Here is a 12,759-nt window from a genome sequence, read left to right as displayed (position 1 = left end):
AGAACCGAGGCATTTATCATAGTATTAAGCGAGGTTATGAACCGGGTGATCTTTACTACGTATAAATAGAGGGTGTATTAAAATAACAGCGTACGAGCAATTTGTTATATGCATTTGTTGAGGGGGAGGTGTCTGTTGTGAACTTGTTTGGGTTCTGGTGATCGCAGCTGGTGTTGTGCAGGGTGTCAGCTGCTGCACAGGATGTCTGCTATCTGGACCGAGCAGTGGGGAGCTTGGTCGGAGATACATTGCATGGAAGACCCCTCAGCCAATGAGGAGAGTTCGAGAAGTTTCTAGGAGAACTACTGCACCTGCACAACCAGGAGGTGGAGAGTCTTTTGGAAGGACATGCCTAATATGAATATGTAACTAATGTTAGACTATAAAAAAAGCTGGGTTGTTTTTCACAGCACGTCTTGGTAGAGCAGAGGCTCACGACATGCCCAGCACCGTTTGCTTGCCTCTATTAATTTAATAAATTGTAAACTTTGATTAGAATGCTGTTTGAGACTAAATTCATTTATCACACTGTGAACAGCCAGTGATCTCAGGTGCTTCATTTCAGTAAAGCAGTAGAAAAAACCCAAACCAAACCAAAACCCCCTTTCATTGAACTGCTGGGTTCAAGAAGTTCTGTGCATTTAGAAATCCAGGTTCTGAAATGCTGTGTAAAATTGCATATTGTTTTATGCATACTGGCATTACTGCAAGCATTAAAATACTATGAGTCTTGCCCCAGTCATGAGGTTGGGGCCTAAGTGCTAGCAGACAGTGGCAATAAGATGTACAGCCATGATTTTCACTTGTGAGCAGCCTAGGTTTGTGACAAGAAACACAATTTGGGATGACTTTCCTAACATTCTGAGTAGGATTCAAGGACTTGGAAAAATGCAGCAGAGCCAGTCTACAAAGAAGACCTCTCAGACTTTGCTAAAGAGACAGATCAGGCTACAGTGCTGTGGGGAGCTTTAAACGACGCTATTAGAAATTCAGTAAGACTTGATGTGACCAAGATGAGCTGAAGCTACTTATCGAGACTCTTGAAAATTTTACCTATCATGACGAAGTGACAGTAATTACGAATGCTAAATATTGTCATTAAATATTCTTGTTAAATGTTGTTCTTTCCTCTAATAATGAGCCTCTGAAATTTCAGACCAGTCAGGTCTGCATATATAGTGGACAAAGGGAAACTTATCACAGCTGCTCTTTTGTTCAGTGTCCTCGGAATGCTTCTATGTGCGTAAACTTCCACTCCTCTTGCAAAGCAGATGGTCTCACCCACACCGCCTGCCCAGCAGCTCTGTTACCCATGGACACATTGCCCCCCAGCCACTATGCCAGAACGTGTGCTGGCAGGCACGGTTATGGGCCAAAACTATTCCAGGAAGCATGCTGACTCTTCAACAGTAGGGATGACTGCAAAATGGTGCATGAGTGTGGTGCCTGGCCATGTAGCTTGCAAACACAGCTATAAGGTTTGTGATACCAGTAGTTCTCTTTCATGCCTCCCACACTGAGGAACTGAGCCTCTGTCAGCTAGCAGGGCAGTCACAGCAGTGGCATCTGCATGCTGCGTGCAGCAGTTCTGGGAATATATAGTGCACCTGGTACATAAAATCCCTGTGGGGTCCTCAGATCCTAAAAATGGAGGAGCTGCAAGACCTGGGAAAGGAGCTCTGCAGACCTCTAGGCAATGTCCCAGAGCTGTAGCTGCACCATTGCTCATCTTGTCTGTGGGAGACTGGGTTGACTCCAGCAGAAAGATTCAGAGCCAGGCACTTCCTACTTTTCTCTTGGAAGTTCATTCTGTTCTTAATTAACACATCGGCGTTTGGGCCAGACCCTAATTGCACAGCTCAGCGGTGCTGTCATTTTCCTGGCACGAGGCTCCAGTCAGTGCTGTGGCTGAGACAGAGAAGGCAGGGAGGGCAGAGAAGCGCCGACTCCAAGAGGCACCTCAGAGGGAGGCAGAGCATGAGGCCAGAATCACTAACCTGACTCATAACGAGTCCTAAGCCAGGATGTGAGGTGCCACTCTTCAAATTTGGGACTTAGCTGTAGGCAGCTGCATGAAGCTTGTTCGCATAGGCTCCTGCTAGGCACCCATAATGACCAGGCTTTGGGATAAGCTTCAGTTGTCTGTTGTGGCCAGAAAGAGAACTGAGGAGCCCAGCAGGCTTGATGGTTCAATTCTGTCACTGGTGTTCAGGAGATGAAGGTTTAAATCCTTGTTCCTCTTGCATCTGCTTCTTTATGCCGAGCAGAAGACTTGCAGTCTCAGGCAACATGGAGAAGAGCAAGTGGCTCACAGTTGCTACAGGCCCATCCTCTTAGCAAGAGCTGAATATGTAGCTCAAATAAAAGCAGAAGCAGCACAAAACAAAAGGAACTTCTTTCAGAGTAGACACGACATTAAATCACAATAAATCAAATTTGGGGGATGCCACTGTGGCAGGGAAAACAGAAAATAACTCACTGAACATGTGTGCAAGTTGGCCTCCTTTATCCTTCAAGACTCAAAGCATGCTTCTCAAATGTTTTGGGGTTTGGTTTTAAATACAACCCATGCCTAACAGTCTTTAATTGGCTTTTAACTTTTTTTTTTACCTTCCCTGAAATTTACAAACCCCTTCTTTCTTTTCCTTCCTTGGCTACAGGAATCTTGCACTGTGAAGCAGAAGTTCCCAAGCTGGGAACCCGTGGTCTGACACACCCTGAATGTCCTGTTACATGACTGTTACATGAGCAAAAAAGAAACCGGTTATGCGTCATTTAGCACATTTAGCAACATTTTGCGCTGCTGGCAGCACAAACTTCTACCTGTTGCCACCCAAGAGCAGGAGGAGCTGGGTGACGAGAGCTCTCCCTTTTCTGAAGAACCTCAGTGTGGAGAACAACGTGAAATTCTCAGGTGAGTGGGATGGATTCTACTGGAAGCCACCCATTTCCAGCTGTGCCAAAGGTGGTAGCATGTTCAGGCCTCCCTTGGATGGCTGCGAGCCAGCGAGTGCCTGGTGCAGGCGGAGTTGCACAAGTGGGCGGAAAGATAACCTGTGCTCTGAAGAGGTCTTTGACCCATGTTTCATCAGATGCTGTTCTCTTGTACCGCAGGCCAAAGACCTTTGGGGGTTTAACCTCCTGGTCAAGGCGGGCCACTAGCTGGTGATGGGGAGCTGTGAGAGGGCTCATCCGGAGCCTTCCCCATGCACAATCTGCTCAGGCCTGGCCTGGCACCTGCATTTAAGCCCTGTCCTTGGCCCCAGCCCTTGCATGGGCTGTGCTGTCAGTGTGCCATGCCTGGCCTGTACCTCACTGATCCTGATGTGGCTTCCCAGCGCGACGGGGGACCTGACTCGTCCCTGCTGCCTGGCCTGGCGGTCAGCAGACTCTGGCTGACCCTTTCACCGTTGTAGCACCTGCTCCGCCGTCCTTGCTCGGACCTCGTTACCACCTTCATTGCTGGGAGACACCTTTGGGTTAGAGAACTGTATTTATTTAGAATAAGGCATGTTGATGGTGCTAATGCGTAATTGACAATCGATGTAATTGGGTATTACATTAGAAACAAGGATGTATTATTTCAGGTACTCACTAGAAAAGCGCACAAAACTGAGTGTTTATTAGAGCACTTTTTTTTAAATTGAAAAAGATAAACTAAGGTGAAACAGGCCACCCACCTCCTATAAATGGCTTCTTGCAAGATACTTTTGCTCAGGAATGAGTCCAGATTAACATATTCTCAGGAAATCCCTTTGCACTCAAGTAGGCAGCTATGCTGTCCCAAAGATGGGCTTTGCAGGAATTCCTTTCTGCCTCAGCACTAGGAGATAGAGGCGATACAACATACAGTAAAAGCAGCCCTTTAGACTTGTAGAGCTGCATCTCTGCTTTGTTGACACTCCATGTTATGCAGGTATGTCCCTGCTGCAGGTGTGAGATAAACCCTTAGGTGCGCTTGGAGATGGTGGCCTGGAAGCATCTGTCTTAGTTCTGCTCTGAATCAAACCAGCTGAACTACGCTCAGCACATGTTCAGTTTTCACTCATGCCACTGGGAAGTGAGAATCAATTTTTGCTTTTCACTGAGTGCTTTTCTGCCCAACAACTGCATCAAACTTGGTATCAGTCAGCTTTTTCAGAAAAGCCGAGGCACGTTCTGGAAAAAACCTGAAAGAGATAATAACGTGAAATCAAATGTGGGATAAGAAACAAACTATGGGAAAAAGTGGCACCACAGGCGAGGGAAAGAGCTGGTCTAGGAGCAGAAGTGTGTGCACACAGACACACCAAGGCTTAAACTGGGCATTAGCTCCAAAGAACACATAGCCTCCATCAATCTCTGACTTGTTTTAACTCCAGTCCCACCCATATGCTTTCTAAGGCTGGGTATCTACCGGGCAGTATTTTGGTTGCAATATTTCTACAGGATCCAAGAAGGATCAATACTGAACAGAGATAGGTACATATTGAGTGTTCTATGCTCTGAAAAGCAGCAGGCCTATGGAAGGATGACATGTTAAAACTGAGGTGCAGTTTACTCTCCTAGGATTTCTTTTGAGTCATGTCTCTTTGTGTCCCACTGCCCCAAATCAAGACAAAAAAGCAAAGTTATCTTAAGGGCTTTGACAGCATAAGGTTTGACTTCTCTATGCTTCTGCAGACTTGCACTGTCAGCGTGCAGCTCTTGGAGATGCAAAAAGACTTAAAAGCTTTTTCCCCATTGTCTGGTGTCAGGTTTGCAAACAAGATATTACCAAGTGTTTCATGACATACTGCAGAAGTTAACTGAAAACTTAATTTAGTTGTTCTGATATGAATTCCAGATTTGGAACCTGAGCTTGATGAAAACACCTCCTCAGCAGGGCAGCTGCACTGGTTATTAAAGACATGTGAGAGGACAGGTCCGTGCTTTCCATGGTAGAGCTAAGCAATAGAGCCCGTCTGAAGCAACTTTCCCAGCCCCCATGACCTCAGTCTTTGCTGTTGACATGCAGAAACAAACACTAATAAGCAGCAGGTGCTCAGCTCTTTCTAGAACTACACTGGTGCTGCTGGTTCAGAGAAACTGTTGTTCACAAGCCCAAGGGAAATAGCAATCTGTGAAGAAAAAGTGTGCTCTTGTTCTCCCTCTCCTTCCCAATCAGCCTGTAGAGCGGTTGAGTTCTCCACTGAGAACACTTAGCTGCAGAAAGTGGATCACAAGGACCTATGAGAGGGCTCAAAAAAATCTTTGTGTATGGTATCTGCTGTTGTCATTAGAAGGAACCACTGCTATTTCATTACCTTGTTATATGTTCTTCTCATACTAAAATATTTCAGATGGGTGGTTATTTAAAAAGTAATATTCTCTCCTGCAGACAATGACACATTATCTAGTTGCTATGGGCACACAGATGTCAAATCTGGACTGATAAATGAGTATAGTGATGTCAAACACCGAAGATAATACAAAATAAATGAAACTAGGTTGAATGTGAATGTCTGTCCAGCTGTCATTCCAGGGTTTCTCTAGGCTGCGAAACCATATCATTTACTACCATGAGTGCAAAATGCAGTTCCTTATAAAATAAAACTTAATCTTGAATCAGACGTTACAAGTTTGAGGGTTCTATATTCAGGTAGTTAGCATTGATATGTTCCCCCTTCCTGCCCCTTTTTTGTTTTCTTTTGCTACTTACATTTCAGATAGTAAAGCAATGCTTAGATGTGATGGAACAAAAACCATTTTCTGATTGGTCAGTATTCCTTCCATCAGGGCCTTTACAACTTCTTCTATCTCCAAAACCTTTCCAAGCCTACACAGGAAAGCATACATGTAAGAGCTACGGCGGTAAAACAGAGGAGGTAGGATGCTTCACATACGCGCAGACTTGGGTAATTCCAATGCAACCATTATGTAGGTTAAATGATGCTGCAGATTTTCTTTAGCCAATCCTATATACCAGTTTACCCAGTATTATATAGTCAGGCGGAATACAAGGCCTAAAGCTGGGGCTAATATGTAGTGCCTTGATGCAAAGAAGGAAGGACAGGAAGGCAGAGTTCTGATAGTTACCTTGTACTGGGGTTTTTGACAAATCCGGTGTTTATAAAAACTGGACAAAGACATGTAGTTTTTATTCCGTCCTTTCCCAGGGTAGACAGCTCCTCTGTCAGAGCTTTATGAAATCCAACGGCAGCAAACTTGCTTGAACTGCAGGAAGGGAAAAAGCACAAATGAGAAGGCAGAAATACTATTTCTAACTTTCTACAACCAGAAATGGCCTAAAAGATCACACAGTACTGACTAGGAGGCAAAAAAGAATGTAATCCAGCTAAGAGGAGAGGGCAGGGAATAATTCTAACTTTCCCAGAGTGGAGTGCTGGATTAGATATTGCTGCTTGGGGGAGTAATGGTGGCAGGCAGAGTGGGTGTCTTTCAGAAAAAGGCACCTTAGTTGCAAACAGACAGATGAATGTCAGGAATTCTTAGAAAATGAGAAGTAATGCGCATCAATTGATGGACTTCCCTTTTTTCCCATGTGAGAAGATGCTTCGAAGGAACACAGGCTGAATCTCTAAAATCAAGAAGGATGGGCAGGGTAGAAATGGAGAACAACTCTCTCCTGTTTCTTGTACCACACAGGAGTGTCTCATGGCTTTTGCGTGGAATATTGAGGAAAGTAATGCCACAGAAATTGGTGCAGGCCATGAGTATAAATCGACACCAAACGAAGTAGAACCAGAGAATCAGTTTATTGACTGCTATTGATTTGGAGAGTGTAATCCCAGTAAAATCCCTGGCTGGGGAGTTCTCATGTTGCCAACAGCGAGTGTTCCCAGGGGAAGATTGGTCCACCTGGAGCTGCTATTACAGAGGGCTAGATGAGACGCAGAATGACAATATGCAACCTAACAGTTTTTCTGTTCAGGCACCGTGATTTTCTAGAGGTGTTTCAAGTAGAAAAGCAATTTTATCTCAGGATGGCATAAGTATTTCTGTACACTACAGTCACTGCCACAATGGTAAAAAGATTAAAAAGCTACTCAATTGGGGTTTACCTGACAACACTACAACACCTCACAGGAGTGCTACTTTCTGAGAAGAAGGGAAGAGAATACCTTTTTTGCTAAGCAGAAGCCTGGATGGGTAAGGGAGAGAAAAAAAGAGCAGCTTTCATCAGTTGATGTATCCCATGACTATTCCTTCATACAAGAATTGCTCCCGATTCAGTCAGAGCTGATAAGCAAATTGGCAGGAACCTCCACGCATCCTTCAGTGCTGGCTGTTGTGCTTTTTTCCTCCTTAGCATGGTCCTTTGGATGTACTGTATTCAGTGGTAGGATTATTTTGTGTTATGGGTTTGTGTTGCGCGGTTTTTTGGTAGTGGGGGAGGGGGCCGCAGGGGTGGCTCTTGTGAGAAGCTGCTAGAAGCTTCCCTGGCTCCAAGTCGGACCCGCTGCTGGCCAAGGCCGACCCAGACAGTGATGGTGGTAGAGTGTCTGGGAGAACGGACTTAAGAAGGGGAACCTGCAGTGAGTAGGGGGATTGGAATGTGAGAGGAACACCTCTGCAGACACTGAGGTCAGTGAAGAAGGAGGGGGAGGAGGTGCGCCGGAGGAGGGGATGCCCCTGCAGCCTGTGGTGAGATGGCAGGCTGTGTCCCCCCCCAGCCCGTGGAGGTGAACGGGGGACCAGATGCCCCAAAGATGGCCAGAGGAGTTTGTGAAGAACTGCAGCCTGTGGAAAGGACCATAAAGTTCATAAAGGACTGCAACCCATGGGAGGGACCCCACACTGGAGCAGGGGAGGAGTGAGGAGTCCTCCCCCTGAGGAGGAAGGAGCGGCAGAGACAAGGTGTGGGGAGCTGACCCCAACCCCCATCCCCTGTTCCCCTGCGCCGCTGGGGGGAGGAGGTGGAGAGAACCGGGAGTGGGGTTGAGCCGGGAAGGAGGGAGGAGTTGGGGAAGGTGTTCTAAGGTTTGGTTTTTACTTCCTAATATCCTTGTTTTGATTTGATTGGTAGTAAATTAAATTGATTTTGTTTCTTCCCCAAGTTGAGCCTGTCTTGTGCCCATGACCATAAGTGGTGAATGATCCCTCCCCATCCTTGTCCCGACCCACGAGCCTTTCTCTTTGTATTTTCTCCTCATCGCACCGTGGCTGTGGTGGGGAGGAGTGAGCGAGGGGCTGTGTGGTGCTTTGCTACCGGCTGGGCTGAAACCACGACATTTTGGTTGCTCTGTGCTTGCTGATGGAGAAGATGCAATTAAAAATAAAAAACCGAAGAGAGCTGATTTTAAAATCACTTACCAATAAGCCACCATGAAAGAAGTCACAAAGTGACCTGCTGCCGAAGCCACCGTGACTATGTGACCGTGGTTGTTGTTCATCATGGTTGGCAGAAAAGCTCTTGTGGTCTTGAGAGTCATTTAAACCAAGAGGCAAAAATGTCGTGGAGAGGAAAGGGGGAAAAGAACAACGTTTTCTTAGGCATATTCAACACTGACCCTGACTATCGTTAATTAAGCGACTAATGCTATGGCGAATGCTATGTGCTGTACAGCACCTCAGATTCTAAGAGCCATGGAGATACCCGTTCTCCATTCAGCAGGTACAACTGGCAACCTGTTTTCCAAGCGGGAATGTTTCAGGAAGTCTTCCATAAACAGGAGCTGATTCTCACATCTTTCCTGTGCTGCTTTTTAGGTTTCAGGTGTCAGCGGCGATGCTGCCAGTGTCTCGCCTCAGCATGTACCATAAAAACACTCATCAATCTGTAGCTTCTCTCTTCTTCTGCTGCAAACAAGTCCTTAACAGCTGAAACCCTCCCACTCTGCAACTCCTGCTGGCAGCTGCCCTACCCCAGCAGTCAGCTGTGGGCATGCCAAGGACCCACAGCCCCGATCTGACAGGGCCCAGCTGTGCTACCATGAGCTGCTGGGAGAAAGCTGGGAGAAAGTCCACAGAGAGATGAGAGGTACAAATCGTAAGGAGAGGCAGGACTGATGGGAAATGGGCTCGGAAGGAGCTCAAGGAGCCAGGAGGGAAGGCGGTGACACAGAGGGGTACAAACCACGAGGGCAAGAGTGCCCGGGGAGATTGGCCAGGCTGGTGGGTGCAGTCAGGGAGGGGCCAGGCCTTGCTGTGCCCAGTAGCCAGGCTGTGCTGGGAGCTGCGGGGCTGCCCCTCTCCTGCTCTGCCCGACCCACACCTGCCCAGCCATTCGGGCCACGTACCGGCTGCCTTTTGTGCGGGTGAGCCGATAAAAACATTGGTTTGTATTTTTCAGCTGCGTATCTTCTACTTGCAGGGTCTCGGTGCTCAGCTGCGGGCACCCAAACTACCCAATGTGAAGAGGGAACCCTAATACCCCTCTGACAGAGACCCACCTGTGCTGCAGATGAGGCCGTCGCTGGCTAGCTCATGCAGAGGAAAGAGAGAATGAAAAAAGTGGGCCAGGCTCTGATCAGCAAGAGGCTAATCAAGTTTCCCAACAGTCAGTCTAGCTGGGTGCCCCTGTGCTATACGTGTCTGACAGACGCTTTTGTAATTCACTGCTAGCTGAAAATTAGTTAGTCTAAATACGCCTTCTCAGCAATGCTCCCCAAAAAACATAGGTGTGAAGATAGTAGTGGCCCTTACCCAGATGTGAGCAAGAATGTTGACTTCAAACATCCTTTCAATCTGGTGGTCCTGAGTCGAGAGCAGGTCGGCAGCTGTAATCACACCGGCATTATTCACCAGGATGGAGACATCCCCAATGTCCTTCTTCACCTTTTGGACAGAAAAAACCAGAAAGGTGCGTGCCATTTGTTATCAAAAAACCGCAAGGCTGTGGAAGATGAGCAACAATTAATTTAATTGTTAACGTTCTTTCTCTTAGGAAGAGGAAGATTGCACCACGTTTCCAGATGTGGTAGGACCTGTGCAGTAGTACCATGAAATCTGGTTTAGATCTGAGACTTCTCCCTTAATTACTGCCAGTGCTTACAGTCTTCCACACGTTGCCTACAGACACAGTGTGCTCCGTGTAGTCACAGTTGAGACTACGGATGTGCAGACCGTTTTGAGCCAGCTGCACCATATCCTTTACAATAAAATATTTCAAATGTCCCCAGTGTTGTCTGTGTGCTGCTCAGGAAACTAAAAGGCTGAAGTTCCTTCAGGGACTGGAAGTCTAAAGAGCAAACTGGGCAACAAGGCGTGATATGCCAGAGCCCCCCAGAAGAGGATGAGACTGCCTGCAATCTCAGAAGTGCTGCTTCACTCTCCGTACAGAAAGCAGCAAGAAGTGGGGAGATTCCAAGGGCTTGCACGATTTGCATACACTACCCCTTCTCTTGTTTTCCTGACTCTTCTGAAAATCGAGCGTGTTTGGGTAAGCTTTTGGACGTGCCCCTGCTGTCCTACCTTCTCTGCAGCGCTGCAGATTTCCTCCCTTTTGCTGCAGTCCACCACGAAGGCTTGAACAGTGGCTCCCAGCCTTTTGCACTCTGCTGCCGTGTCCTCAACGCCATGCTGTAAGAGGCAGAAAAGACAGACACGCATGCGCAACTGTACCCTGTCCGCCTGTTGCTGCTCGGGCACCACGGCAGACCGGTTAGAGGCTGGAGATTTGTCCTGATTGCATAACCGACTGCCAAGCCCCTGAACCGTTCACGGCTACCCAGGGAAAGAGCTGTAGCTAGCACCTGAGGGAGGGCTAGTATTCCGACCTAAATTTTGGGCCTGCGTAGAGTGACTGCCAGAAAGGGAATGTGGCAACAAAAGCGAGTTGGCCTTGGTAAAGCACACGTAACTAGGCTGCAGAAAGGGGGCACTCGGTGACTTTCATAGCACAGCAGGCAGACACCATGACTGTACGCAGAGCTCGTAAAACACAGGCCCAGCCGACACCCCCGAGATACGAAAAGTGGCCCTATATGTTTCTGTATTCACAGACTGCATGCGAGAAGAGAGGTGTGCTCCAAAGTGCACAATGCAGAGAGACATTTCTTCCAAGAACAGCATTTGACACACACAGAACAGAAGCTCCCCCAAGTCATTCTGTCAACCCAGTAAGTGAGGGCAGAAGTGACTTTGCTGTAGCCTAGTCCCCAGGTGCCAGTAAGCCATGCCAATGGGGACCCGTGCAGTGAAAAGCCCCAGTTCACAAATGGCCCGGGACAGCTCAGCACTTGACAGAAGCTGTGCAGGCGACTGGAGTGGGTGACTGGGCAGCTCCCCTCAGCCCCAGCTGCTGCTTAAGGCTGATGGCCCCCCAGAAACGAGACCTTCGCCAAAGCAGTTGGACTGGGGAAGCATACTCCTAAAACCTTCAGGATCCACTGCCTCCTTTGGCATTGTATTTCAGTGCCTGCTTACACCCACCCTTACAATCTGTTTCCCAGCACCAAAGCCAGGTCTTGCTCGTTACTAAGTTTATTCCTTTTCCCCCCATTCCAGTGAACACGGACAACACTCTACTCGGTGGCAGCAGCCCTTTATGCATCAGGAGACCGGTGCCGTGCCTCCTCCCACCCCTCCAGAGTCTGGCCTTAGCCGTAATGGGTAGCAGGGACAGACACGGAACATGTTTGACAATATCCTCCCTATTTATACATTCCTTTACGTGAGGCTTGTCTTGGGTTGTTTGTTTGTTTGTGGTGCACTGGGGTTTTTTCGCAGCTTCAGGATGACATAATGAACTGCTCCGCAGTTTCTGATCCGCCGTGTCAGAAACCTTTCCCGCGCCCTGCTGCCCAGCCACGCACCCCTCTGTACAGCCAATCACTCCCACACGCAGCACTTTGCCTTGATCCCTCCTGAATGACATTCCGCGTGTCTGCATCTGTCCGTCCTCCGCTTGCCAAGGTCTTTTTGCGTTCTAGTCAAGTGAGCTGAAATAGTTTGGGCTAGTGCAAACATTTAGCAAGGCACCACCTACACACCGAACCGTGCCAGAGGGCAGCAGGGCTCACACACAACTCAGCGCAGCGATGCCCGTCAATATGAGTAGAGACACATCCTCCAGCAACGTACGCAAAGCATCTTGAGGCTGGAGAGACAGCGAGCAGAAGGTAAACCTGCTTCTCCATAGAAACAGGCTTCTGGTCCGGGCATGCCTTTTTCTGCCAGCCCTGGCAGCGGTTCCAACAGCAGGTGGCTGGCCGCTGCGCTCCCTCTTGCAGGCACTCTTAGACGTGCTGTGCGCCCTACCTCGCTGATTCGCACCGAGTAAGCGTGGGACCCAGACGCCCGCGTCCCCCGGTGCGAGTGGGGCCAAACCCTGTACTGGGGCTCAGCGCCCCGGTCAGGGAGCTGACGGCGAGCCGAGGGGAGCGGACGCGGGAGGCGGCGATGTGGATGCAATTTGTGTGCGGCCCTTCCTACGCTATCGAAACCCCAGTGGCCTCAGAGACGAACGAGTCAAGACACGAGCTGTGCCATTACCTTATTGATGTCCCACAGAACCAGTCTGCTCCGGCGCTTGGCGAACTCGAAGGCAGTCGCTCTCCCTACGCCATGGCCAGCACCCGTGATGAGAACAAGCTCTCCGCTGACAGACTTCCTCTTCACGGGGACAAAAAGCTTCACAAAAGCCTCCAGGTAGGAGTAGATGAGCGTAGCCAGGAACAGGAGCAGGTCCAGAAACGGATTCATGGTTTGGCTGAAAGTCCTCTGATAGATAACCTGGCCGAACTTGAGCCTCTTTTGACGAGGACGCGGACTGATGATTTACCAGCACGCACCGCTCGTTCCGCCAGCTCCGGCAGGAACCGCCCCTCGCCGCGG

At 48.6% G+C, this 12,759-nt stretch overlaps 1 protein-coding gene and 1 long non-coding RNA gene across 2 annotated transcripts; one reads left to right on the top strand and one right to left on the bottom strand.

Moving 5' to 3' along the window:
- Positions 1-3,474: 3,474 nt before the first annotated feature.
- On the bottom strand, positions 3,475-12,734 carry HSD17B11 (hydroxysteroid 17-beta dehydrogenase 11). Its single transcript, XM_049815279.1, has 7 exons — positions 12,418-12,734; positions 10,396-10,503; positions 9,628-9,759; positions 8,296-8,402; positions 6,058-6,195; positions 5,681-5,797; positions 3,475-4,169 (listed from the first exon to the last, which is right to left on the bottom strand). Exons 1-7 carry the CDS (start codon positions 12,625-12,627, stop codon positions 4,082-4,084), a joined length of 900 nt encoding a protein of 299 aa, XP_049671236.1. The 5' UTR covers positions 12,628-12,734; the 3' UTR covers positions 3,475-4,081.
- LOC126044901 (uncharacterized) lies at positions 9,701-10,098 on the top strand. Its single transcript, XR_007507815.1, has 2 exons — positions 9,701-9,784; positions 9,869-10,098. It is a non-coding gene; the product is annotated as an uncharacterized LOC126044901 (long non-coding RNA).
- Positions 12,735-12,759: the final 25 nt, after the last annotated feature.

Source organism: Accipiter gentilis, chromosome 12, assembly GCF_929443795.1.
Source record: "Accipiter gentilis chromosome 12, bAccGen1.1, whole genome shotgun sequence".
Lineage (NCBI taxonomy): Eukaryota > Metazoa > Chordata > Aves > Accipitriformes > Accipitridae > Astur > Astur gentilis.
This window is presented reverse-complemented; position numbering and strand designations above follow the sequence as displayed.

Excerpts from the sequence above, each read along its gene's own strand:
- HSD17B11 (XM_049815279.1), bottom strand. The coding sequence starts at position 12,627 with ATGAATCCGTTTCTGGACCTGCTCCTGTTCCTGGCTACGCTCATCTAC. Across the intron at positions 6,196-8,295 it reads TCTTTCATGGTGGCTTATTG|TTCAAGCAAGTTTGCTGCCG; the intron begins GTAAGTGATTTT and ends CCCTTCCTGCAG. Across the intron at positions 4,170-5,680 it reads ATTGCTTTACTATCTGAAAT|GTTTTTTCCAGAACGTGCCT; the intron begins GTAAGTAGCAAA and ends TATCTCTTTCAG.